Raw genomic sequence first — 24,839 nt, 5'->3', positions numbered from 1 at the left:
CTGAACCCTGAAATCTCCCAAACATGTGAACTAATGTGTGAACTCTCAAAGGTGTTAACTTAAGCATTGTTTCTGTCAGTACAAGTGACTTAACACCTTGTAAGGATTTACTCTAATATGTGAACCAATAAGCATTGTATCAATTCCATTGAGTTAACACTAGGATTCTAACACTACCCCTTTCTGGTTTTGCATTGCCCTTGGAGGTTGCCCTCCCTGTAGATTTTTCTATGGATCAAAGGGGGAAAATGTGGAAAATAATTCGTTTGGACACTTACTCCAATCAGTATTAATCAGTTTGACAGAGTCAAAGTTGTTCTTCCTGCCAAACCTAAGAGAAACCTGCCCATCTGTGTGGAGATATTCCTTAGTCACCGAACTTGTGACTTCCTGACATTTATTTTATTTTAGTTTATGCATCAGATGTCATTGGAATTACTCTGTATTTAATGTAGCTATTCTTGAATATCCAGACATCTAGTCCTATAAAACAGGGTCCTGGAAGAAGGGAGGCATCTTAGATCGTGAGGAAGATATACTTCATTGGCTCAGAGCTTTGCCTCAATCTCTGTTGCAGGTTGGATAATTTAATCTACAAGAGTTTTGTTTAAATAATACTTAATGGATTCTATTAAATATGTAAATGTGAAAAATTTAATATACTATAAAATAGAAGTTTTAATAAGAACCATGTAGATTATATGTGTGTATATATATATATATATATATATATATATATATACATGAATGCATATGTATGCTGCTTTATTAAAAAGTTGTATTTACATTTATAAATTGTTGTGAGTATTCTAGAAACTACTAAATTGACTAACATTTTAGTTTTCGATCTTTGAAGGTTGTAGTTTTTTTTTGATATCATTGTATGTAGGCCAAAGCACTTAGGAAATTTAGGTATCATTTCTTTTGATAAATTGCTCCTATTTCTACCATCACTATTTGAATTGAATATCTATAATAGTGCCATAAAATTTATAGATTATATTTGAGTTTAAGTTCTAATGCACTTAAATTTGTTTGTTTTTAAACTTTAATTAATCAAATCACTTGTCTTGCATATTTTATGATAATAGTATTTCAAAAGTATTGAAGTCTCTATTCAATCCAGGTTCATTCAGATCCTAAGTTTGATATATACATATATATATATATCATATATTGATATATAATATAAATTATAATAATATAATTATATATACATGTAATTTCTTTTTCCTTATTGGATACACAACTACTAGAGGGTCAAATATGGCTACTGCTTATTTTTGTACTGTAAGTTAAGAATGATTTTTATATTTTTAAATAAAATCTCATTGTATTTATTGTAAAAAGCACTCAACTCTCTAGTCAAACAAAACCAAGGATGACAAGTATGTAGCCAGCTTGCTATAGTTTGCCAATCATCTATGGAGGAAATTTGCATGTCAGAGATTTCTTACAGTAACGAAATCATGGGTCTGGCCAAGTACTTATGAAGACATGCACATAGACACATATATAATACATGTGCACGATATACATATAAACAGACATATCTCTTGTGTGCCAGACTTTGACTTCATTCCAGATAATCAGCAAATATTTATTGCTTACTGATTTGTCTGAGAGTCACAGGTTAGACAGAAAGTGTCAGAAGAACTGAATTCTTTGTCCCCAAGTTCCACACATATATTTTGTGTATATGCATTAACATTTTCACATATAAATAAAAACTACAAAAGAAAACTTATTTTTATTGATTCAATTGAATCAATTGCATAATCACTTTTCAAATATTTTTAAAGAATTGTTATATGTTTTATTTTTACATTACCCTTTCATATTGAGAGGTCTCTTGTAAATTTAAAATAACAATACAGCAACCTCATCTTATAGAGCATGTGGAAAATATCCACATCTGTAGCACCCCTCAACTTCTTTATTATTAATAAACAAAAATATATTTTCTCCCACTCTTATCCCTACCTCACTGAAAAAAAGAAAAATTCATTGTAAAAACTATGCATAGTCAAAACAAATTTTCACATTAACTAAAAAAATATAGGTTGTCCTAAGTCTTAGTGTCATTTTAAGCTTTAAAAACTTCAAGCATGAATGATGCAAAATTTTGAAAAAAAACAAAATTTGAAAGTTTAATTATTCAAATTGTTCATATTTAGTTTTTGAATTTTGAATAATTTTAATAAGACAGCATACTACCACTATATTTCTAATGCAACAATTTTTCAATGATACTTTCCAACTGGTAGATAAGTCAGTGGAAGAGATCCTCCTTACTTAGCCATTCTGACATCTAATCTATGTCCATTATATTGTTTCCATTTGTGATTACATCAATGTTCATATATCAGTTACATCAATCCTTATTCTTTGGATGTTTTCAAGACTAGGATGATCCTGCTATTTAGTAGCAACTGAAAAAAGTTTTAAAAATATAGCACAAGAGAGCATCCTATTTAATTTTAGTAAGCATATTGATATTTTCAAATGTTACTTTTACATATTTTCTTAACATCTTAAAGTTATTAACATTTAAAAATACAAAATTTAAGATTTTTGAAATGTCTTGTATATAGCTTTCTGCTTCTCTAAAGCTACCTCCTCTTATGTCAGGAGGTGGATAGTATGTTTCATTATTGATTCTTTGGAATCACTCGATAGTCATTGTATTGATCATAGTTCTTACAGCTTTCAGAGTTGGGGGTAGGGCATGTTATTGATGCACATTTTTTTAAAGTTTCATTTTTTATCATTTTTGAAATCAATTTCCCTACTCATTTTTCTCCCTCCTCCCCAAAAAAATACATCAGTAAATTAAAGTTCTTTATGACAATATAGTCAAGCAAAACAAAATTATACATTGGTCTTACCTGAAAACATGTCACTCTGCTTTATTAGCTTTTTGACAAGATGTAGTCAGCATGCTTTATTATCTAGAAATCTTTCCAATACACCATGATGTCTCTTCAACAGTAAAAAGAACTCTGAAATTAGAAGTGTGGAATACGAGCTAGTTCCTTGGAGGGCTTTAGAGTCAGCCAGAGTCAGGATAAATTAAAGTCATTTGTCTTTGGGGAGAGAAGTGAAGGAGACAGACAACCTGCCACAAGGCTTGCCAAAGATCTCTACTGGATCCTCCAGTCCAAAGTCACCAACCTCTCTCCTCCTTGTCCTGCTGCAAAGTAACCCTGGCCTGTCTCACCCCACTCTCTAATCTTTGCCTACAATTATCTTAACACCAAACATTGAGCCAGCATCAACTGTGAGTAGAGCCATTTATCCAAACATATGCTAATAGAATTGTCTCATATCGAATAGGTAATAAGCCTTAAGTGTTCAATTGTCTTGAATAAGACAAGTGCACCTATTCAAAGTTTCAGCCTTCTCTACACAGAAGAGTTCAAAGCCTCCCTCTGACGCTTAACTACTTACATCACTCGGCCAAGTCACAATCTCCTTGAGCCTCAGTTTCCTCATTTATAAAATGAAGGGTTGGACTAAAATTCCTCTGCAGTCCCTTCCAATTTTCTATCTATGATTCAATGAAGGGAAGAAAGAAATATGTATAATTAGCTACTTGAGGGCAGGTGCATTTTTTTCTTGTCTATTCATCTTTATGTGGTTCAGCTACTTTTGTACAGTGTTGTTCTGCTGTGTCCATCACTTTGTGACCTTGTAGACTATGCTGTCCATTGGATTTTCTAAGCAAAGATGCAGGAATGGTTTGCCATTTCCCCCTCTGATAAGAGTTATATAATAAATGTCTTGATACTCCAAGCCAGCACTCTATGCATGCTTGACTCACCTACCAGCCTCCTCAGCAACAGAGATCAAGTGTCTTGGCCAAGGTCGCACAGTTATTAAGTGTCTTTGTCTGGATTTGAAGTTTGGTCTTCCAGACTCAGGCCCATCTAACTGCCCCAAATGTATGTTCTTAATACCAGAATTAAAGCTAGGTATACTAATTATTAATATCCCACTGCTAAACCAATTGGGAGTTTTAAGATGAGCTTTCAGATATTTTGTCTTCAATTTTGTGTTTGCTAGAGGTGTGTTTACACCTATGAGAACCTGCTCCTATTGCTACAATCTTAGTGCATTAACAGAGGCTAGTAGGAAGGAGAGGATGCGGCTAAACTGGATTAAAGGCAAGGTTTCAAGGAACCTGTATATGACTGAAAGGCAGGGGAAACTGGTGTCTGGGATAGATAGCCAAAGGAACATATCTTTGCTACAGGGCATTTACTCATCATTTGCATACATAAATTGCATATTCAGGCTATAAAAATATATGCTGATTGAGAAACGCAAATTAAGACAACTCTGAAATACCACTACACACCTCTCAGATTGACTAAGATGACAGGAAAAAATAATGACGAATGTTGGAGATGTGGGAAAACTGGGACACTAATACATTGTTGGTGATACTGTGAATGGATCCAGCCATTTTGGAAAATAATTTGGAACTATGCTCAAAAAATTATCAAATAATGCATACCCTTTGATCCAACAGTGTTTCTACTGGGCTTATATCCCAAAGAGATGTTAAAGGAGAGAAAGAGACCCACATGCGCAAAAATGTTTGTGGCAGTCCTCTTTGTAGTGGCAAGAAACTGGAAACTGAATGAATGCCCATCAATTGGAGAATGGCTGAATTATGGCATTATGAATGTTATGGAATATTATTAAGAACCGACCAACAGGATGATTTCAGAGAGGCCTGGAGAGACTTACATGAATTGATGTTAAGTGAAATGAGCAGAACCAGGAGATCATTATATATGACAACAAAAAGATGATATGACAGTCAATTCTGATGGATATCGCTCTCTTTAACAATGAGATGATTGAAACCAAGTTCCAATTGTTCAGTGATGAAGAGAGTCATCTACACCCAGAGAGAGGACTGTGGGAACTGGTCTATTTTCCCCTGGCTTTTTAGTGAATGTAATTTTCATTACATCGTGGTCTGAAAAGGATGCATTTACTATTTCTGCCTTACTGCATTTGAGTTTGAGGTTTTTATGACCTAATATACATTCAATTTTTGTATAGGTTCCATGAACTGCTGAGAAGAAAGTGTACTCCTTTCTGTCTCCATTTAGTTTTTCCCAAAGATCTATCATATCTAACTTTTCTAGAATTCTATTTACCTCACTGACTTATTTATTTTGTTGTTTGATTTATCTGAGAGTGCAAGGTTGAGATCGCCCACTATTATAGTTTTGCTATCTATTTCTTCTTGCAGCTCTCTTAATTTCTTTTAATAATTTACATGCTGTACCACTTGGTGCATATATGTTTAGTATTAATATTGCTTCATTATCTATGCTGCCCTTTAGCAAGATATAGTGCCCTTATCTCTTTTAGATCAATTTTTGCTTTTGTTTGATCTGAGATGTGGATGGCTACCTGTAGAGGGCTGAAACTATTGGATTGATGCACTGAGGTCAGGACTGCTGAGCACTTGAGGTTAACTACTGTTTGGACAATACTCTATGGGCATGTGCTTGGAAAATGGTCCTTTCCACTATCCATACTGGCTCAATGATTGGCATATAGAGGATTGTAGGAGGGACAAAGGCGATGGAGAAAAGCTAGTTTATCCTGATTCCGGCTGATTCTGGGGCATCCTGGGTGCTAGTGTGGTTATTACAGCTACCCCTGCTTTTTTTACTTCACCTGAAGCATAGTAGATTCTGCTCCAACCTTTTACCTTTACTCTGTATCTCCCTGCTTCAGGTGTGTTTCCTGTAAACAACATATTGTAGGATTCTGCCTTTTAATCCAGTCTGCTAACCACTTTCTCTTTATGGGGGAGTTTACCCCATTTACATTTATAGTTAAAATTACCAATTCTGTATTACTTGTCATCTTGTTAACCCCAGCTTATGCTTTTCTCCTTTCCTTCCTCCTTATCCCCCTCCCCAGTATTAAACTTGTGACCACTTGCTTCTCCCAGCTCTCCCTTTTTAGTATCCCTTCTCCCACCTTAGAATTCCTCCCACTATCTTAACCCTTTTCCTCACTTCTGTATTCCCTTCCATTTAGCTTACTCCTTCCCTTTTCACTTTTCCCTTCCCATTTTTCAATGAGGTGGGAGAAGTTTCACCATAAATCGAATATGTCTAATAATTTTCTCTTTAAGCCAATTCTGATGGCAGTAAGAAACACACTATGTTCATCCCCCTCCATTCTTTTTCTCAAATATAATAGGTTTCCTTTGCCTCTTTGTGAGATGTAGTACTCCTACTTTATCCTTTTCTGGGTACAATTTCCTTTCCACCTCTAGTTTCTAGAACAATGTATACATGTGTTCTTTACACAGAAATAGAGTTCCCAAGATTTCTTTTTACCTTTTTTAGGTTTCTCTTGAATTCTATATTTGTAGATCAAACTTTTTGTTTAATTCTGGTTTGTTCATCAAAAATAGATGAAATTCACTTATTTCATTGAATGTCCACCTTCTTCCCTGGAAAAAGATGCTCATTTTGACTAGGTAAGTTATTTTTGGCTGCATACCAAGTTCCTTAGTCTTTCAGAATATCATATTCCAGGCCCTTCGATCCTTTAATGTGGACGCTGCTAGATCCTGGGTAATCCTTATTGTGGCTCCTCTATATTTGATTTTTTTCTAGCAGCTTGCAGTATTTTTTTTCTTTCATCTGATAGTTCTGGAATTTGGCCACTATATTTCTTGGTGTTTTGATTTTAGGATCCCTTTCAGTAGGTGATCGATGAATTCTTTCAATGTCTATTTTACCCTCTGTTTCTATGACTTCTGGGCAGTTCTCTTTGATAATTTCCTGGAAAATAGAGTCCAAGCTCTTTTTTTCAATCATATTTTTCAGGGAGTCTAATAATTCTCATATTCTCTCTCCTAGATCTATTTTCCAGGTTTGTTGTTTTCCAAAGAAGGTATCTGACATTTTTTTGGTTTGGCTTGACTGATTCTTGGTGTCAAGGACCTCGAGTCATTCAATTCCATTTGTTCGATTCTGATTTTCAATGAAGTATTTTCTTCACTCACTTTTTTTTAAATTTTTTTTCTAATAGTCCAATTGAATTTTTAAGTGAGTTGTTTTGTTCTATGGAATTTTTTTCCATTCCACCAATTTTATTTTTTAGAGAGCCATTTTCTTTTTCCAGTTCACTAATTCTGTTTTTCAAGGATTTGATTTTTTTTATCCACTCTATCTTTAATGAGTGGAATGACTTATCCAGACTCTCTTGCCAAGCTTCCCTTTCCTTTTCCCATTTTTTTTCTAGCTCTCTTGTGAGAGCCTTTTTAAATTTCTTCTATGAGAGTCTTGTGCATTGAGGGCCAGATGATATGCCCCTTTGGGGATTCATCTGGATACAGTCTGCTTTTAGTCTCCTTAGGGTTTAAACTCTGCTCTCTATTCATATAGAAGCTATCAATAGCTAGAGTGCACTTTAATTTTTTTGCTCATTTTGTCAGTCAAAGAAAACAAACTAACAATAAAAAACAAATGGTCTGCTTTTTTTTGGGGGGGGGGGGTGGGACAGTATTACTGTATTTGTGCTCTAAGACTCTGAGAGTGTGCTGAGACACTGTGGGTGGGTGTGGTCAGGTCCCAAGAGATCCTACCTTTTCAGGGTTATATCCTTCCACCCCCCCCCCCCCCCCCCCCCCCCACCCCGCCCCGTGTTTTTAGCTTCTCTGTTTGTCTACTGGCTTACTGTCAGGGCAAAGTAGCCAACACTCTATTAAAGCTCTCTCCACAGAAACAGCTGCGATCATGCCCCACCCCGCTGTGGTCTGCTCAGCTGTGAGTTGTCTGCCTTACTCTGCTGTGCTGCAGCTGCCTGTCTTCAGTCTGAGTCCAATCTAAAACTGTCCCCACCTGCAAGCAAAAACAGATTTTTTTCTGGCGAATTTTGAGGCTATCTTCTTTTGGTAATTATTTGTGGGTTTTTTGTTTTTTTTTTCAGTTAAGCACTAATTCCAAGGCTTGTCATGAAATAAATTATTCTGAGAGAAAACTCGGAGCTTAAGTGGATGTGTGCGTCCTCTCCACCATCTTGGCTGGAAGTTCCCCCCAAAACTTTTTTTTCTGAAGCCTATCATTAATACATGTCAGACTATATTATAAAACAGCAATCAAAAGTATTTTGCATATTTTAAAAAGTAGATGGGGAAAAAAGAGAAACCTAGAAGCAATTAATACAATAGTTCAGTGTTCAATATCAAGGAAAAAAAAAAACTCGACAAGTAAAATTATTTTTCAAATATGTTTAAATTTACCCCCAAAAAACCTAGAAGGCTAGAAAGTAATTAAATAGTAACTAGATTTTCGATACTATTTTATACTTTTTGCCACAAACAAACTATAATAGGATATGTGACAAATATAAAAAGCCATTACTTTTAAATTATAGGTAAATGGAAAGTGGTGCAATTAACAAATACAACTAAGCTATAGGTAGAATTCTTAACTAAAGAATAAAGGTTATCATAAAATAAAAAGATCATTTTTTTACATGAAATTTAAAGGCCTTTAAGTCAAGTATTGCCTGTGACACGAACCAGTTGTATGATCATGGGCAAGCCATTTAATTCTCAGGGCCGCAATTCTACAGCAAAAGAATTATATGAGTCATTGATCTGCATTAGCAGATGAAGTTTCTACACTAGAATTTCCCTTTACACACAATATGGTATAGTGGATGGAAAGTCAGTCTCAGAGCCAGGAAGAATTAGCTTAAAACTCTCACTTCTGATATGTATTGTCACATACTTGATCACTTATCCTTTGGAAGTTATTTTGCTTCTAAATGCTGTAGGCAACTCTTCATGGCAGTAAATTTCAGAGACGATGCCAATCTGCCTTTGTAGAGGAAGATTTTTTTTACTTGGAGTTCCTTGGCTTAGGCCAGTAGCAAATATCTATATTAAAAAATTATTTTATCTGATATAAGGAATGGAAATAAAAGTCCTAAGATGAGTCATTCCAAATGAGATATGAAATACATTTCTAAAAAGAATTGCAAACTATATGGCAAAAATGCACCCCATCACCAATAAGGGATATGCTCTGTTGTTTTACCTTTCACCTTATAAACTCAGAGAATATAATAAAAGATGGAACTGTCAGTATGGAAAAGGAGGCAAACTAATACTATAGCTGGAGCAATGAATTCATACTACCATTCCAGAAAAAATAAATTTTGAAAAGGAATTGTAATTGCAACTTGTAATAACCATTCATCTAGACAATTCCTTCTCTCACTAAAAAGTTTGGGACTATAGATGCTGAAGAATGCATTTGCCATCCAGATACAAGTGCTATATAACCTGACTTTGCACTTTTTATCATATACATATAAGAATAAAATGCCAATAGCATTCTTCTTTCTTATAGCTTTATCCAGTATGAAACAAATTCTTCATTTGTATTAGAGATCTGGCTGAAAAAAGGGCAACCCAAAGAAATGGAAAACTTCTCAAAGCCTTGCTGGAGGAAGCCTGAAAAGGGAAATGTAGCTTCCTGGATATTTCATTTACTGGAAAAACTGCCTCAATCCAATAAATCCATTATGTCAATCCTCAGGCAAAGAATTATTTGTTCTCACTTTCAAGGGTGTATATTTAGCTCCAAGTGGCTTCAAAAGCTACTTTGGAAGGGATGAAGCTCCATTCTCAGTTTACACTGTTAACAGTTGATATCCGGTGAAGAGACATCAGGTAAAGAATGGAATGGTCTTTCATGGAATAAGGATCCCTGTGCAGAATTTTGAGCATCCAAAAGATATGTTTGTGCTGGTGATTTTTTTAAATCCAATTAGCATTTCTTACCAAGGAATTCTTCATTTTGTCTCTTTTCTTTTTAATCTTTCTCTCTCTTTTTTGGGCCACCATTTCCTTCCAGCTTCATTTCTCCCATCAACTTATTCCTCTCAAAATAAATCATTGGTAACAGTTTGCAATTTCACACAGTTCTGATCCTGTAATGTAAATTGTCTTTGGCAGTTTTGTTTTGTTTTTTTTGAGGGGGGAGGGGAGAGACATAGCTGTTCAAGACTGAAATGAAATATTTCAATTCTTTCAAGTAAGGAAGTGATGTACAACTATTTGAACTTTCTTAGGACAAAGGCCATACCCTACAAATTAGAGAAAAATATAAATTATATAATATATACTTTTCAGTTTGATTTTGATACCATTGGACTAAAGGGTAGGGAATATGGGGGAAAGAGGGAACATTCTAATTGCCATAAAGTGTTTTAGGTTATTATTTACGATGAAACCTCATTTTGACAATACCTATTCCTCCCTTGTGTGTTTCACTCACCTACTTCATCCATGTTAATACCACCTTTGGGCTATTGTTATAAAAGCATTTTTTGAGTGTTCTAGCCCCAGAATTTGGTTACCTTCAGAACTCTGGCTTCATCTGGACTACTACTTGAAATATTTTTTGTTTCATCCACATAGAGAATTCTCCCTCAGAACTTGTTCATTGCCCTTTTCACACATCTCTATGGGCTTTTTTGCCTTTCAAGGGCAAGGATCTGAAAACAATTATAATCATCAGATTTTTCCCATAAATACAGATAGATGCTCTTCTCCTTATTAATATCACCACTCCCCTGTAGAAGACTTGGTATTCTTTCAAAGTGCAATAATAGAAAGGCAAAAAATGACTGGTGCTTTCCATTACTTGTCTCAGTCACAATCTTTTCCCTCTTTTGTTCCACCTGCCACAAAACCCAAAATAAAACAACAGAACAAACAACATAACAGATTGTCCACAAAGAGCTGGGTTCATGGTTTGTTTTTTTCTCTCTGCTTTGGAAATTAACCAAAAAATTAATCAATTTTCTTTTGTTCAGCTTGAAGCCACACTAGGAGAAACTGCCTTGATCAAGATAAAAGTTATGAAATTGACCTCTCTTTTCTCTTATCCTCTGTCTCTTCCCTTTTTTTGCCTATTTCTAGCCCCAAATATTTCCCAATTTTCTTTTTCTCTGATTCATTTAAGTAAAGTAAGACAAAGAACAGCAATACAATGGTTAACCATATTTATCTTAGAAAATCAGCCATAAGGGAAACAAAAAGGAAATTCTTAAGAAATGTGGACTTTTATTAGCTTAAAAAACAGAAATTTGTTAGTTTAACATAACTGACCATTTAGATTTTACCCTATTTTGTAATACAATTGAATTCAGTAGTTTTCCTATCAACTGCTATCAATATCATAAGCACTTGTGTGATATGATCATATGTGTGCTTGTAGATAACTGGTAAGTATATGTAGATCCTCTGATAGGACAAATCACCAAAGATAAAATTTATTTATAAACAACTTTTTCAGTAGCTTATGTAATGAACTACCAATCAAATTTTGTGGTAAACCAATTAGGACCCCATAGCTACAACTGTAAGAAACCATGGGAGACCCTGGACATTTGCCTGTTCCTTGTTATGACTGGGATAAACTCCCAGGTTTTGTGCTTGTAAAATGTACATGACAACTTATGTTTGCTGAAGGGCAGTCCTAACTGCCAGACTAAGCTTGGAGAATGACTTTTTAAAAAGAGGTTATTTTGTTGTGAGCTTTGCAATGAAACTTACTGGAATGTTTATGAACATTAGTGGTCTGTTCTTAGTGGGGGGCTGATAAATTTATGCAATATTATCATCACAGGCATCATGATTTAGAGCAGAGGGACCTTAGATGTGAAATCTAAGTTAATTATTTTGGAGGAGGAATCTTGAGGATTGAGAGGTAAAGGTCATACAGCTAGTATATGTTAGGGATGGGATTTGAGCACAATATCCATTAGAATAGTTTGCTTCTCATTAGCCACAGCAACCTAGAGACCAGTTACTCAGACAGAGACTCATAACTTTTGTCAGTGAAAATATCTGCTTACTGATGTACCAACCTACATTCAGGCATAACTATTTACAAATTGCTTTCTTCCAACCAACTCAAAAAAAGACTAATTCATCTAAAGTTTGAATATTCATCAGGCTCACTGCACTCTAACAAAATTTGTAGGGTTGATCAGTATTCCTTGGTATGACTTCTACTTTAGAGGCCAAATAGAATTTATTCATCCAGAGCTACAACTGTACTTTGGTTCAAAAGATATTCTCTCCAAAGACTTCCTAGGCAGCTATTTGTAATTCATATTGCAGTCCAACAACCACTGTTTCCACACTATCCTGCAAAGAGAATATATATACTGAGTTTCTTAGTGACTACCTGGCTTCTTTTGTATGCTCAAAATGTAGCTCCACTCAAAATAATAGCTAATATGTTTAATAGCTGACATGTTTAAACTGACAGTTGAGGAAATCTATATTGTTTAAGATGCATTAAGACACATGAATTCAATTAAAGCTATTAGTTCCACTTCATTACTTATCTCTTGGCACTCAGGGTAGAAATTTCAAAATTGTACCAAGTACATAGTAGCATATTAGTGCTGATATAGATATCATCCTCAAATACAACCATTGTAGATTACATAAAGCATGTCTTTCCTGTATAACCAAGTAAACCGTGTCCATGGACAATAATAGAGGCTGGTGGCATTTACTGATACTGTCATTCACTAAGTAAGAAATGCCATCAAGGCTCAATTCTTTCTTCTTATAGAGTCAGTTTAAGTCTCACCAATTCCATGAAGCCTCATCTCTAGTTCACTAACTTCTCCCACCAGCTGATGATTACCAAGGTTATCCACTGCATCTAGGGCTTTCTAGTCATTTTGATTCCTGTCTCACCACTGGATTTACATAATGCTGGAAGAATGAAGCTGACAACTTTGTGTGAAAATGCCTAACTATGCTTTTGATAAGTCCTGCTCTAACACATGATTTTATAGATCACAAAATAAATGATTCCATCAGGTATGGTATACTATAATAAAAGAAAATATCAAAAATAGTCCTGAATGAGTATCCTATAAGGTGCACTCTAGGCAACTGTCTTGTTTGCTCCTACTCCCAGCTCTCATATTCAAACATCCTTTAGTTTAAGGAAATTCCATAATAGACTTGGCCAAAGTCTCATTAATACATAAAGCTAATTAACTGTTCTAATTTCAAAAGGCTTGTAATGAATTGTAATACTTAAGATGACTATCACTTGTTAAAAAATCTGAGATTTCTCTTTATCTTAATATTTAATTGCCAACACACCCATATCATTGTTTGAAGAAAAACAGATTTATCTGAAATGAATATAATTTGGGGATTACATGGTATGTTTCTCCTTTTTCAACCTTGGGTCAATCAGAGGTTGATTTCAGTCTTTTTATTACTAAAAATAAGGGTTCATTATAGAAGAGTTCATTAATAAGGCTGCATCATACACTCACCACTTTACCACAGACCAATAAATCTTGTTCCTTCCCTTGTCCTCTCCCCCTCCCAATACCCAAGTGTACTCCAAATTCAGAATCTCATTTGCACCAAGTTATTTGTGAGCCTTGATAGTGTATTATATGCATCCAGGACACAGGTTTTATTTGGTTACTATACATATAAACAACTATGAAAATAGGTGACTTGCACTTCCAGGCATAAACATAATTTACATGATTTCATTTAAACTTCACAATAACCTATGAAGTTCTGTTATTCTTACAGATGGGATAATGAGAGGTTTCATTTAACCTAGTTCTGAGGGATTCTAGGTTAGTCACTGAATGAATGGGATAGTGGGAATGGCATGTAGGAGTCACTTTTATTTTGGATTAGAATGCGAAACTTGATTTTTTTAAAGAATAAAGTTGCCACAAACTTCATACTTGGGTTTCCCAGTAAAATTCCCTGTAACTTAGACTATCTGAGGCAAAATTGTGGAACTATATAGATAAGATGGAAAACAGTCATTTACGCTGTCATTGTCTTCTACTACTATGACGACTATGACTACGAGTACGATTATTATTATCACCCAATTGAAGTGGGTGATAATACCCTTTTGTATTATCCCCTTTTGTAAAGCCTTTCCTGACTACTCTTAATTCTAGCACTTTCCCACTTGTATTTCCTATTTATATGTTACGTTTGCATATATTTGTTGTCTCCCCTACTGGATAGGATCTATGTACTTTTATGTACTTTTTGTATTCTCAGATCTCAGTACAAGGCCTGACAGACTGTAAATGATTAATAAATCTTGAATGATAATAAACAGGTTGTTTTAATTTTCCTTTTCTCTAACTAACTTGACCAATGCAAAGGGTAAAAAAAGAATATGAAGGTTGCTTCTCAAGGAAGAATAGAGATTTTGCTTTAGGTATCTACAACTTCTCCTTAGAACAGTGATGAGTACATATAACCTACACAGGGATTGAAGGTAGAGGAACAGAAATTTTTAAAAGATTTTAATATTGAGAACACTGCCTCAAATTATCAACATAGCTATTAATGTGTATATACATTCTCTAGCAAGCAATATTAATACACTATCTACATTCACAGATCAAGGCCAGTACTTGCGAATTATACCCTTTAACTAGTAGTCTTACAAATATTAGCCGATGAATAGAACTATAAAAAAAGACAGTTATATGGTACAGTGGATAGAGTGTTGGATTGGGAGTCAGGAAAACTAATTTTCCTGAGTTCAAATATGGCCTTAAGACACTTACTAGTATGATCCTGAACAACTTACTCAACTCTGTTTACCCAAGTTCTTCATCTGTAAAATGAACCAGAGAAGGAAATAGTGAACTATTCCAGTATCTTTGCCAAGAAAACTGGAAAATGGGATCATGCATATGTGGACATACTTGAACAATAACAGAACTACAGAGACCAGATAGTACAGAAAGCATTACAGCAATTAAAGGGCAAGTTTTGGCATTTCTTAACCAAGCTGGAATGGGACCTAATATGGGCTTAATGGAACTAAGTTAGCTGTGATGCATCTAAGTTAAACACAAGTCCCAACAACTAGATGTTATTTGGCACACCAAGAAAATAATTACGGATCCTTAAAGAACAACTGGCTACAAACACACTCATACCAAAGATTAGGAAAAGCAAAATTACACAATCATTGTTACCATAACCTTTTTAATGCTCTTGAATATATTCAAGTCATTTACTTACCCTCCAAGACTTTTCTTCAAAGTATAATAATGTTTTCTATTCTCCCACTGAAAAAAATTTAACTCTTTATAGGCATTTTTAGGCTAACCTAGAAACACAGCCCACTTTAGAATGTACTATCAATTATTTCTTTGAAGAAAGGTATTTAAAACTGCACGCCACTACAAGAATTTTTGTATTACAATCCATTCATAAGCAGGGTATTTTCCTTCATTTATAATTTACATATAAATTATCAATGTGCTTACACAGAAAATTCACTCCTTTGAATTATCTGTTGACACTCAATGTATTGGAGAAAATTGTTAAAAGACTACTCACTCAATGAAATCAAGCTTTGACTGGATATAAACAAATTTTCATTTACAGATATTTATAAAATGACATTTGCTAAGTTGGAACAATTTCATCAACATTTATCAAGATAATTTGGACACAATAAGGCCATTTTTAAAACATATCTCAGACAAATTATTCATTGCAAACTTATCTCTTTTACACCTTCATACCTTCCAAATCCCTATCTTTGTTCCATATGAGAATCTTTTCTCTATCATCATTTTCCTTTTCAATTAAACCTCAACTGATTCACAATTATTACAGGAAGCTACAAGAACTATCAGAAAATAGCAGTTGCAGAAATAAACCAAGGCCAAAGTAGTAAAAAAAAAAATTAATCTGAGGAACTCCAGGTAGATATACTCCAGGGAATATATACCCTTGATGTAAGTGGTATATAAATTTCTGCTTACAGTTTCCATTATAAAATATCAAAATTACCATGTGTTTATAAAATTCCCCAAATTATGACTATTAATAACTACTAGATATTTGTACAATATAAAAAACTTACAATAAAATGCAAAATGTAGAAATATTTTAATTTACATATCAAACTGCAACACTCACAAAATGAATAAAAATGTAGTTATCACAATTTGTAAAAATTTTGCACATTATCCTCAGAATAAGTAGATCTGTACAGTCAAAAGATTTACAAAAGCCTAAAGTAAATAGTTTATCAGTGTGCTACTGAATTTAGAGGCTCTGCCCGAATATTTCCCAGATCAAGTGCAGAGTCTGTCTCTTCATCAATTTCTCCAATGACTGCACTGTAAGAAAATAAGAGAATAAATTAAAACATAAGAATTTTTTAAAATATGGGAGTAATTTCTAAAAGTATTTAAGTCTTTCAAAACTGAAACATATATTGAAAAAAAGGAGATAAGATTTAGAACACTTAGTATTTTCATAAAATCATTTTTACATCTAAGTCAAGGAATTGGGAGTTATGCTGTAATTGTAACTTTGAATTAAAAAAAAAAAGTATTTACTTAAAATTTAAAATGAAGTTCTTTCGCAGACATAACCAGAACAGATATTTAAAATAAAGCCTGCCAGATTTATGATGGCAGATTATGTATCAAACCCTATAGGTATCATAACATTAAAGTATGTGACATAACAATAACAAAAATTTTTAGCCTATCATTTAAGATCCAAAGATTGCACAAAAATTATATTTAAAAAACATTGCTGTTTTCATAACAATCACTAGGCAATTGAAAGTAACTGAGTAATTTCAATAATGGTTCCTCTATGATAAAATACTACAAAAACTAATATTTTAATAAGCCTCACTTATGATATTATTTATGAATATTTAAATTTTTCCTATCTTATTGACTGATATAATTTCTACATGGAAGTATGTAAAGGTAAGGGCCAGTCATCTAATATACTGGAAGACAGAGATGTCTAAGAAGCCTTAAAAATTTAGTTTTGAAAATGAAAATAGAATGGATCCCTTCTACCTCTAATTCCTACAATCTATCATAGCGATTTGCCTACATATTTCTGATGAAATTATCTTAAAAGAATTTGCCCATTAAGGATAAGAGAAATTGTCTAAAAAATAGAGGTAAATCTTCAAACAAATCAGATTTTTAAAAGACTTTTAAAGTCAAGGAAGTTAACTGAGAATGAAGAAAATTCATATAGTTGTGTGAGAACAGTGTCAGCAATGCTAAAGGACAGAAAAAGATAAGACTGGCAATTAAAGTCAAGGACAGTTAAAAAGGGTTTTTAATTTTTTGGGGGGGAAGAGGAGTGGAAGAAAGTATCACTGAAAGCAGAGGGTACTGTTTGGAATGGAAGGCATCCTGAAAAGCCAAAAAGATTGAACTACTCAATTTATTTTGTTTTCCTTTTTTTTTTTTCACCCAAGGAGAATAAAGGGAAGAATAAAATATGATTAAAACAGAATTTAAATGTAGGGCAAGCAAGGAGATATTAAAAAGCATGGAATGGTCCACACAACAAATATCAAATAGCATAGTACCTAAAGCACTGACATAAGTGACTTCTGAGTCACTGATAAAAAATCTTTGAAAGAACATGGAAAATGGGGAAAGGACAAATAGGTTTTACCTTTCAAAAAAGGATAGCTGGGTGGCTTAGTGCACAGTGCTGGGGTTAGAGTCAGGAAGAAATCTGAATCCTGCACCATTTATTTACTAGCTATGTGACACTGGGGCTGGATTTGAACTCAAGTCTTTATAACTGTAGGCCTAGCATTCTCTTTACTGTGTGAGCCAGCTACCAGAAGCAAACATTCTCAGAAGATTACCCTATATTAGTATTAGGACTATACCCATACCACTATGCACTATGTCCAGCCCTAATTTATTCATTCATCTATTATTTTTGCTGAGGCAATTGGGGTTAAGTGACTTGCCCAGGGTCACACTTAAAAAATTAACATACTTACACATTGTCACCTCTTACAATGTATAATCCTAATACCACTTGCTCTACTCCCTGAGAAGAGCTGAACACTCGTTCATGGCTTTCATCCAAAATTAAATTGATGGTCTGATCAAAACCTTTTAGGGTTCCCTGTGAAAAGAATAATGAAATGCTTTTAAGGTTATCTCAGTTTATAAGTTCAAAAGATAATATATATAATAATTCTAGAAAACTTGTCACTCTAAAGCAAATCAGACACATTAAAAACTCTATTTTCTAACTAAAAAAAAAAAAAAAAAAAAAAACCCACAAAAAGTACTCCAAAAGTACCGTTATTTCACACTATAAAACCCTTTCTTTATTAAGGAAAAAATACTTGAGGGCTGTCTATAGAAAGCTATGGTGTATGGTATCTACAATAAAAAATATTTTGTGTGCCAGTTATTGTGAATTTACAGATGGAGGGTCCACAGGCACTATCTTTCAAAAGTTAATATTCAGTTAAGTTTAATAAACATTTACTCTGTGCAAGATATTGTGGAATAGTTAAAGATATAAAGATAAAATAAACGTCCCTGAATTTGAGGAATTTACATTCTAGATGGCCAAATGAATCCAAATAAAAATATGAAAATAGCAAGCTTTAAAAACAGGGTTATATTAATAATAATTTTTCAAAGGAAAAAAGCTGTTTTAAAAAACAGCTGAGTCCTGGTGGAATTTGTGGAGAAGACTGCATGGAAGAAACTAAATTTTAAATGAGAGAATTAAAGAGTTGGCAGAATTTCTGAGGAAATTTAAATTTATGTGGCTCTTGATAAATGTTTCAAATTTTTATTAATATTCTGTTTGTTCAGTTTTCCTCCTCTGAATAATACAACCCAGAGAGTAAGGCTAAAAAGAAAAACTAAATCTACAGTTTAGAGAAATCATGCTTTAAAAAAAAACCCAAAAAACCTAATTAGCAACAAATTTTTATACAGATTGGCTTATCACAAACAAACAGAACATATTAGGACATATATAACTTAAAAAAGAATAACTTTAAAGAATGTTTTTGATGGATCAAATAACATAAACTGTATTTCCACAGATTGGCTTAAGCTGTTTCATTCTTTGTGTATAAATTTTTCCAGGAAAAAAAAATACTTTCCCTTGGATTTTGCTAATATTAAGAAAGAAATGTTTTTATCTTGGGCTTTCAAAAAAAAAAAAAAAAAACACATTACTTCATCTCCATGGTACCACAGGAAAAATTTAATGTACAAAGCCAGCAAGCAAAATTAATAAATATATATACACATACATACATATCTATACACACAGATAACAGTAGAAGCCTACTATTAAGGTTTGTTTGTCAAGACTATAATTCACATAAAATTCTTGAGTTCCTCTGAACAATTTCCATGGAGTCTAACTTAACTATTACTTTACTGAATAAAATGTTCCACATTCTAATGCATACTGGGAGGCAATTATGAAATATTTAGGCAAAGGATTTGTCCCTCTTACTGATAAGATCACTAATGCAAAATGAAAATGTACAGAAATAACATACTTGAATTACTCTTTTACATAGCTGCTTTATCTTTCCGAAAGTACTTTACAATTTTAAGAACATAGACAGGGTATTTATTATGTTTTATAGATCAGAAAAATCAAGGCTTACAGATATTTATCAATTTGCCCAAGGTCACATTATATCTTTAGTGGAAGAGCTTATTGTATACTTTAAAAAAAAAAAAAAAAAAAGAGAAAAATACCAGCGAAAGCAGCATCATGTACTCTGTATTAGCAGTTTTCCTATTTTATGGAGAAAAGAAACTAGTTTTTTGAGTCCCTTCTAGAGTCTTCCCTTCCAGTTATATGCTTTACTGTTGTTATGGTTTAAGTCCCTTCAGTTGTGTCTGATTCTAGGAAATTATTTAGGAAAATTATTCTGGCCGCTAAAGGAGAGTTTGAGACAGGGACATGATTTGAAGACTACATTATAATATTCCAAAAGAGATAAATAAGATCCTGAACTACAGTAGCAGTTGTCTGTGTCTGAGAGAAAAAATGAAAAGTTATAAAAAAAAAAAATGACAAGATTTGGCAATGGATTGGATATTTTGTAGTGAGAAGAATCAAAGATGGCACCGGGGTTGCATGTCTGAATAATGGTGCAGGCAAGCCGAATTGTTTTGAACAAGTTGAGCTCCAAAATGCCTCAAGTACATCTAATTTAAGATGCCCAAAAAGCAGCTGGTAATATAGTGATGGGGTGATGAGGAGAGCTCAAAAAAGACTATGCAAAGATAAGAGAGATCTGGGAATCATATGCATCTAGATGACATTATGAAGTGAGATGGGGAAGGGATAACAAAAAATGATGACAGAGAGAAAAGATAAGGGAAGCCAAAACAAAACCACAGTGAATACTGAGTTAATGAATTAACACAGAGGAAGATCTAGTGAAGGACTGGTGAGCTGGAGGAAAACCAGGAGAGAACCATGTCACGAATCCTAGAAAGAAAAGAATATCTATGGGAAGAAGGTGATCAGTAGTGTCAAATGTGGTAGAAGTCAAAAAGAACAAAGGTCATTAAGTAGATTTATCAATTAAAAGATAACTGGCAACTTTGGAGAGGGCAATTTCAGTTGAATGAAGTTGAAAGTTAAACTGCAGAAGGTTGAGAGAGGAATGCAGAAAGCAAGTGTTCTATGACAAAAATATTAACAACTGACATTAATACAGGACTTTTAAGTTTTAAAAAGTCCTTTATATTCCTTATGCTTTTTTACATTTAAGATAACTGAGGTTTGGAGAGCAACTTGACTATGGTCCCACATTTAACAGCAGTCAAAGGGTTTTAATCTTGAACTTTTCTGATACCAAGAACAATATTCTATGCATGATGGAATGTAAAAATGTCGTCATGCTTTAACAAGTATTCTACAAATAAAACTTTATGAATTACATAACAGCACAGAGCTGAACACTTACCACAATCATTCTGCCATCAGATGTAATAACAGCAACTGTACCTGATAAAACAGCATTAAGGAAGCTTTTTGTTGTTGTTGTTTTTGTGTTGTAACTTGATGCCCTGATAAAGAATGCTAACTTTGTTAGAATATATGAAATACTACAACGGTGGAATAGAGCTATTCCAAATTCACAATATAAAAAGTGGATTATGGAGGTCTGAAAACTGCCAAAGATCCTATTAAAAAAAAAAAAAAAAACAAACATCCAGTGCTTACAACAGTTCCAAACCTATCTTTGGCTTTTCTTTGAAAATTCACTCTTGAGTATTCCACAAAAGATTTTTTTTCCAACTTTTGGCACTGTGCAACAACCTTAACCCAACTTTCCTCAATTTCCTCTAAGGGGTCCGATTAAACGCCGCAGAAATCACCAGCAAATGGAGACGCCGCCCAAATACGACAGTAATTTGTCCTTACTCCTCCCAGTAGGCAAGAACGCACGAAACCTTTAAAAGTTTCTTTCCGGCGCATTAAAATTAAAGTTATTTTCGAGGCTTTTTTTTTTTTTTTTGCTTTTAGTTCCCACGCCATCCTTGCCATTGGTGTAAAAGGCCTCAGGCGACGTGCATCCAAACCCTCCCATCTTAGCTCTCAAGGACTACAACAAGACAATCGCTGCTTCAGAGGCAACGGAAGGCGGCGGGGGACGGCACAAGATGGACAGCGTTTAGAGGGGTAGAAAGGAAAGAACCACGATTACGGCCGGGCAGAGAGCGGGGCGGGGCCCACTCCCGACGCTCCTCCCCCTCCCGGTTCGCGGTCACACTGGGGCCCGCTCCGCTCCCTGGGCCGGAGGACCCGGCGCCGCCGCAAAGCATCCCCGGCGCGACCGTGACGGGTGGGGCAGGCACAGGGAGCACAGCAGGAGCGGGCGCTAGTCTGCCGCCCCAGCGGCAGCTCAAGGATACGGTTGATGTAGTTCTCCAAGGCCGACGTCATGTTGCTCGGGCCGCGCGCTCCGGAGTCTGCGCTAAGAGCCAAGAAGGGAAAAAGGAAGAGATAGGATTAGCACCCAGGCGCTCTACGTCTGAAAGGAAAACAATATCGCGAGACTGGAGGCTCCCGCCGGACCCCGCCCTCACCTTCCTCTGCCTCTCGTAGGACCCGAGAAGAGCGAGGATTTGTGCGCATGCGCCCTTTGCGTGATCCTCCCAGAATGCCTTGGTTTCCCAGGGAGCCCACGTGAGCTGGGAGAGGATGGGCTAGAGCGAGAGTGGAGATAGAGAAGGGAAGAGAACTCGGGGAAAATCGGTAGGAAATATGATCGAACAATAAGTTTTTTTTTAATTACATTATAAGTACAAAAAATATTGAAGTTTATGCATTGAAACTATAGAAATTTAGCAAACTAATATTGTAAGTTTTGCAAAGCGCTTTGCAAACGCCTCACGTTGCCATAGCAGCCTGGAGAGAGAGGGGTTCTTGTGCCCATTTTATCGATGAGAACACCAAGGCTGAGAGGGCCCCATGGGAATTATTGCATGTGAACTCTGTTTTTTTCCCTAGCATCCCATCTCTTTACACCACCACACAGATGTGGAGCGCAAGACGCAGGGACCGGGGCTCTCCGGCTCAGCAGAACTGGAAAGTGACAGGTTCCTTGGTACCCTCCTCAGGGCGTAGTGAATTTCAGGTGTTTATTAAATAAACAGCTTGCTCTGTTCTTCTCTCTTGCTTTTAATCTGTGCAAACTTGGGACAAATCCCTTATCTGCAAAATGACGTGGTTGAGACTAGGTGGCTTCCAATTCTTGTGGCTCAACTCTAATTCTATGATTCTGTGATCTTCCTAATCCTGTTTTGTTTTTTTTTTCCACCAGGACCTCCAGTTCCTTCATTCTTCCTAGGCCACCCTGTCTGTTCTGGCTTCACTTTACTCCCTTCCTAATCTGTGTCCTGGCATTAACTAGCTACCTAACAGAACCCTCAGTCCTAGAGTATTCATAACATCTCCTTGGCTTCTTTTCTGCTACTAAGAATAGGAGAAAGTCATTCAATTATGTAAACTGAGTTCAATACAAATGTAAATTATCTAATCTACAGCAAAACAATCTTTTTGCTCCTCATTTACTACAACAGAAGCAGTTCCAAAATCTCTTATTCATTTTCATGACATTTTTCTTTGATTTTCCTTCCTATCTGACTTCTTCTCCTTTGCCAGATTGTTATTCATAATTTTTTTTTTTTTTTTTACCTCACCCCCCACCTCTTTACACCTGTGATTTTGCTCTGGGCTGCTCTCCTCCTTTAGTGGGTTACCTCATTAGCTCTTATAGCTGAATTATCTGTATATTGATGACTTTCAGATCTATATATTCTGCCCAGAATTCTCTCCTGAACTCCAGGCAGACATCACAATCTACCCATTAGACACTTCAAATTTATGTCCAATACTCAACTCATTACTATTTCCCCTTTAAATTCTTGCCCTCTCTTAAATTTTCTAATTTCTGTTATGGATGCTATTTTCTTGCTAGTCTACTCAGTTTTACAATCCTAGATTTATTATCACTTCCTTGCTTTGTCTTTCCCCACATAGCCAATCAATTGGTTTGTACTTTCATATTATCTTTGACATCTGACTGCTCTAACATACTTCTCCCAAATAGGCCCTTATCTACCTCTTTCCTAGATTATTGCAATATCTGAACTGAGGTCCATACCTTTAATCCTTCCTCTCTCCAATCTATCCTCTACATCATTGCCAAAGTGATGGCAGAGGCCTGAGCATGTTGCTACCTTGCTCAATTAGATCTTGTGATTTCCTATTGCTTCTAGGTAGGGTGAAATTTGTTTGTCATTTAAAGCCTTTCACCAACTGGCCTCAGCCTATACATCCAGCTTTATTACATGTTGTTACTCTCTTTCCTAGATTCTCTACTGTGAAGATCGCGTATTTTAAAATCAGCAGGAGTCCGGAGTTCAGGTTAGGGGAAAATCGTCAGTCTTTATTCTCAGTGAAGAAAGATCGGAGGTGGAAGAGAATCGGCGATAGCAACGTGTGCAGCTGAGTCAAGAAGCTAGCTAGACCCACAGCCACACAACCAGTAGCCAGGAGAATGGAATCCTGCCTCCACCCACCAAAATCATCATTTCCTGTACAACACATCAGGACTTGCACGGAGAGTGGGCAGGGACCATTCTTTATCCAATCATGTATATTAATAGAGTATAGTCCAATTACTATTTAGCCTCATGTACTTGGGACCTCAGTGCATCAACTCAAGCCTCAGCCCATTACATCACCTGCTTTCTTTTATTTTAGAACACAGGTGGTCATGCCATCCCTGACTCCTCAGGGAGGTCAGAGCCCCCAAGGGGAGGTGATCACAGCCTCCCTAACTTCTCAGGGAAGGAAGTGAAAGCACGGAAAAGGAGGTGATCACGCCCTCCCTGACATTTCAGGAAGGGAGATGAAAATACCAAAGGAAATAGAAAATCATCAGATTAGGAGGTTTCTAAAGGAGCTCACTTGAAACAAGGTGTACATACAAGATGTACATAAATCCATCAATATGGCAGGCATTACACATAGTTACATAAGCACATAGCAATATAGTACAGGCTAGTAGTAGTGTAACAAACAACATGAATTAACATGAGAATTTACACATTAAAACATTGTCCATTAGTTCATGTGCCAGGAATCCAATGATTCCTGTAAGCTTTGAGGTAAACAATTTTTCATATACAACATTATACATGTCCATAAGTTCTAAAAATAGTCCAAAAGGAACCTATTGTCCATCAATATAACACAGTCTAGTAGCAATGTAACAAATAACATGAACCAACATGAGAATTTGTACAATTGTCCATAAGTCCTAGAAATAGTCCCAAAGAAATCCATTGTCCATTAATGTGCCAAGAATCCAATAATAGATTTTAAAGTTATTTTAACAGTCTCATTATCATCCATGCTCTTTCAGTATCAGATG

At 35.2% G+C, this 24,839-nt stretch overlaps 1 protein-coding gene and 1 long non-coding RNA gene across 2 annotated transcripts; one reads left to right on the top strand and one right to left on the bottom strand.

Moving 5' to 3' along the window:
• Positions 1-15,466: 15,466 nt before the first annotated feature.
• LSM8 (LSM8 homolog, U6 small nuclear RNA associated) lies at positions 15,467-22,056 on the bottom strand. The gene is made up of 5 exons (XM_003771545.4): positions 21,985-22,056; positions 21,811-21,872; positions 20,859-20,899; positions 17,892-18,019; positions 15,467-16,233 (listed from the first exon to the last, which is right to left on the bottom strand). Exons 2-5 carry the CDS (start codon positions 21,839-21,841, stop codon positions 16,143-16,145), a joined length of 291 nt encoding a protein of 96 aa, XP_003771593.1. The 5' UTR covers positions 21,842-21,872; positions 21,985-22,056; the 3' UTR covers positions 15,467-16,142.
• LOC116419354 lies at positions 22,039-23,808 on the top strand. Its single transcript, XR_004229640.1, has 3 exons — positions 22,039-22,153; positions 22,409-22,535; positions 23,774-23,808. It is a non-coding gene; the product is annotated as an uncharacterized LOC116419354 (long non-coding RNA).
• The last annotated feature ends 1,031 nt before the right edge of the window (positions 23,809-24,839 follow it).

The sequence above is a fragment of the Sarcophilus harrisii genome, chromosome 5 (assembly GCF_902635505.1).
Source record: "Sarcophilus harrisii chromosome 5, mSarHar1.11, whole genome shotgun sequence".
Taxonomy (NCBI): Eukaryota; Metazoa; Chordata; class Mammalia; order Dasyuromorphia; family Dasyuridae; genus Sarcophilus; species Sarcophilus harrisii.
This window is presented reverse-complemented; position numbering and strand designations above follow the sequence as displayed.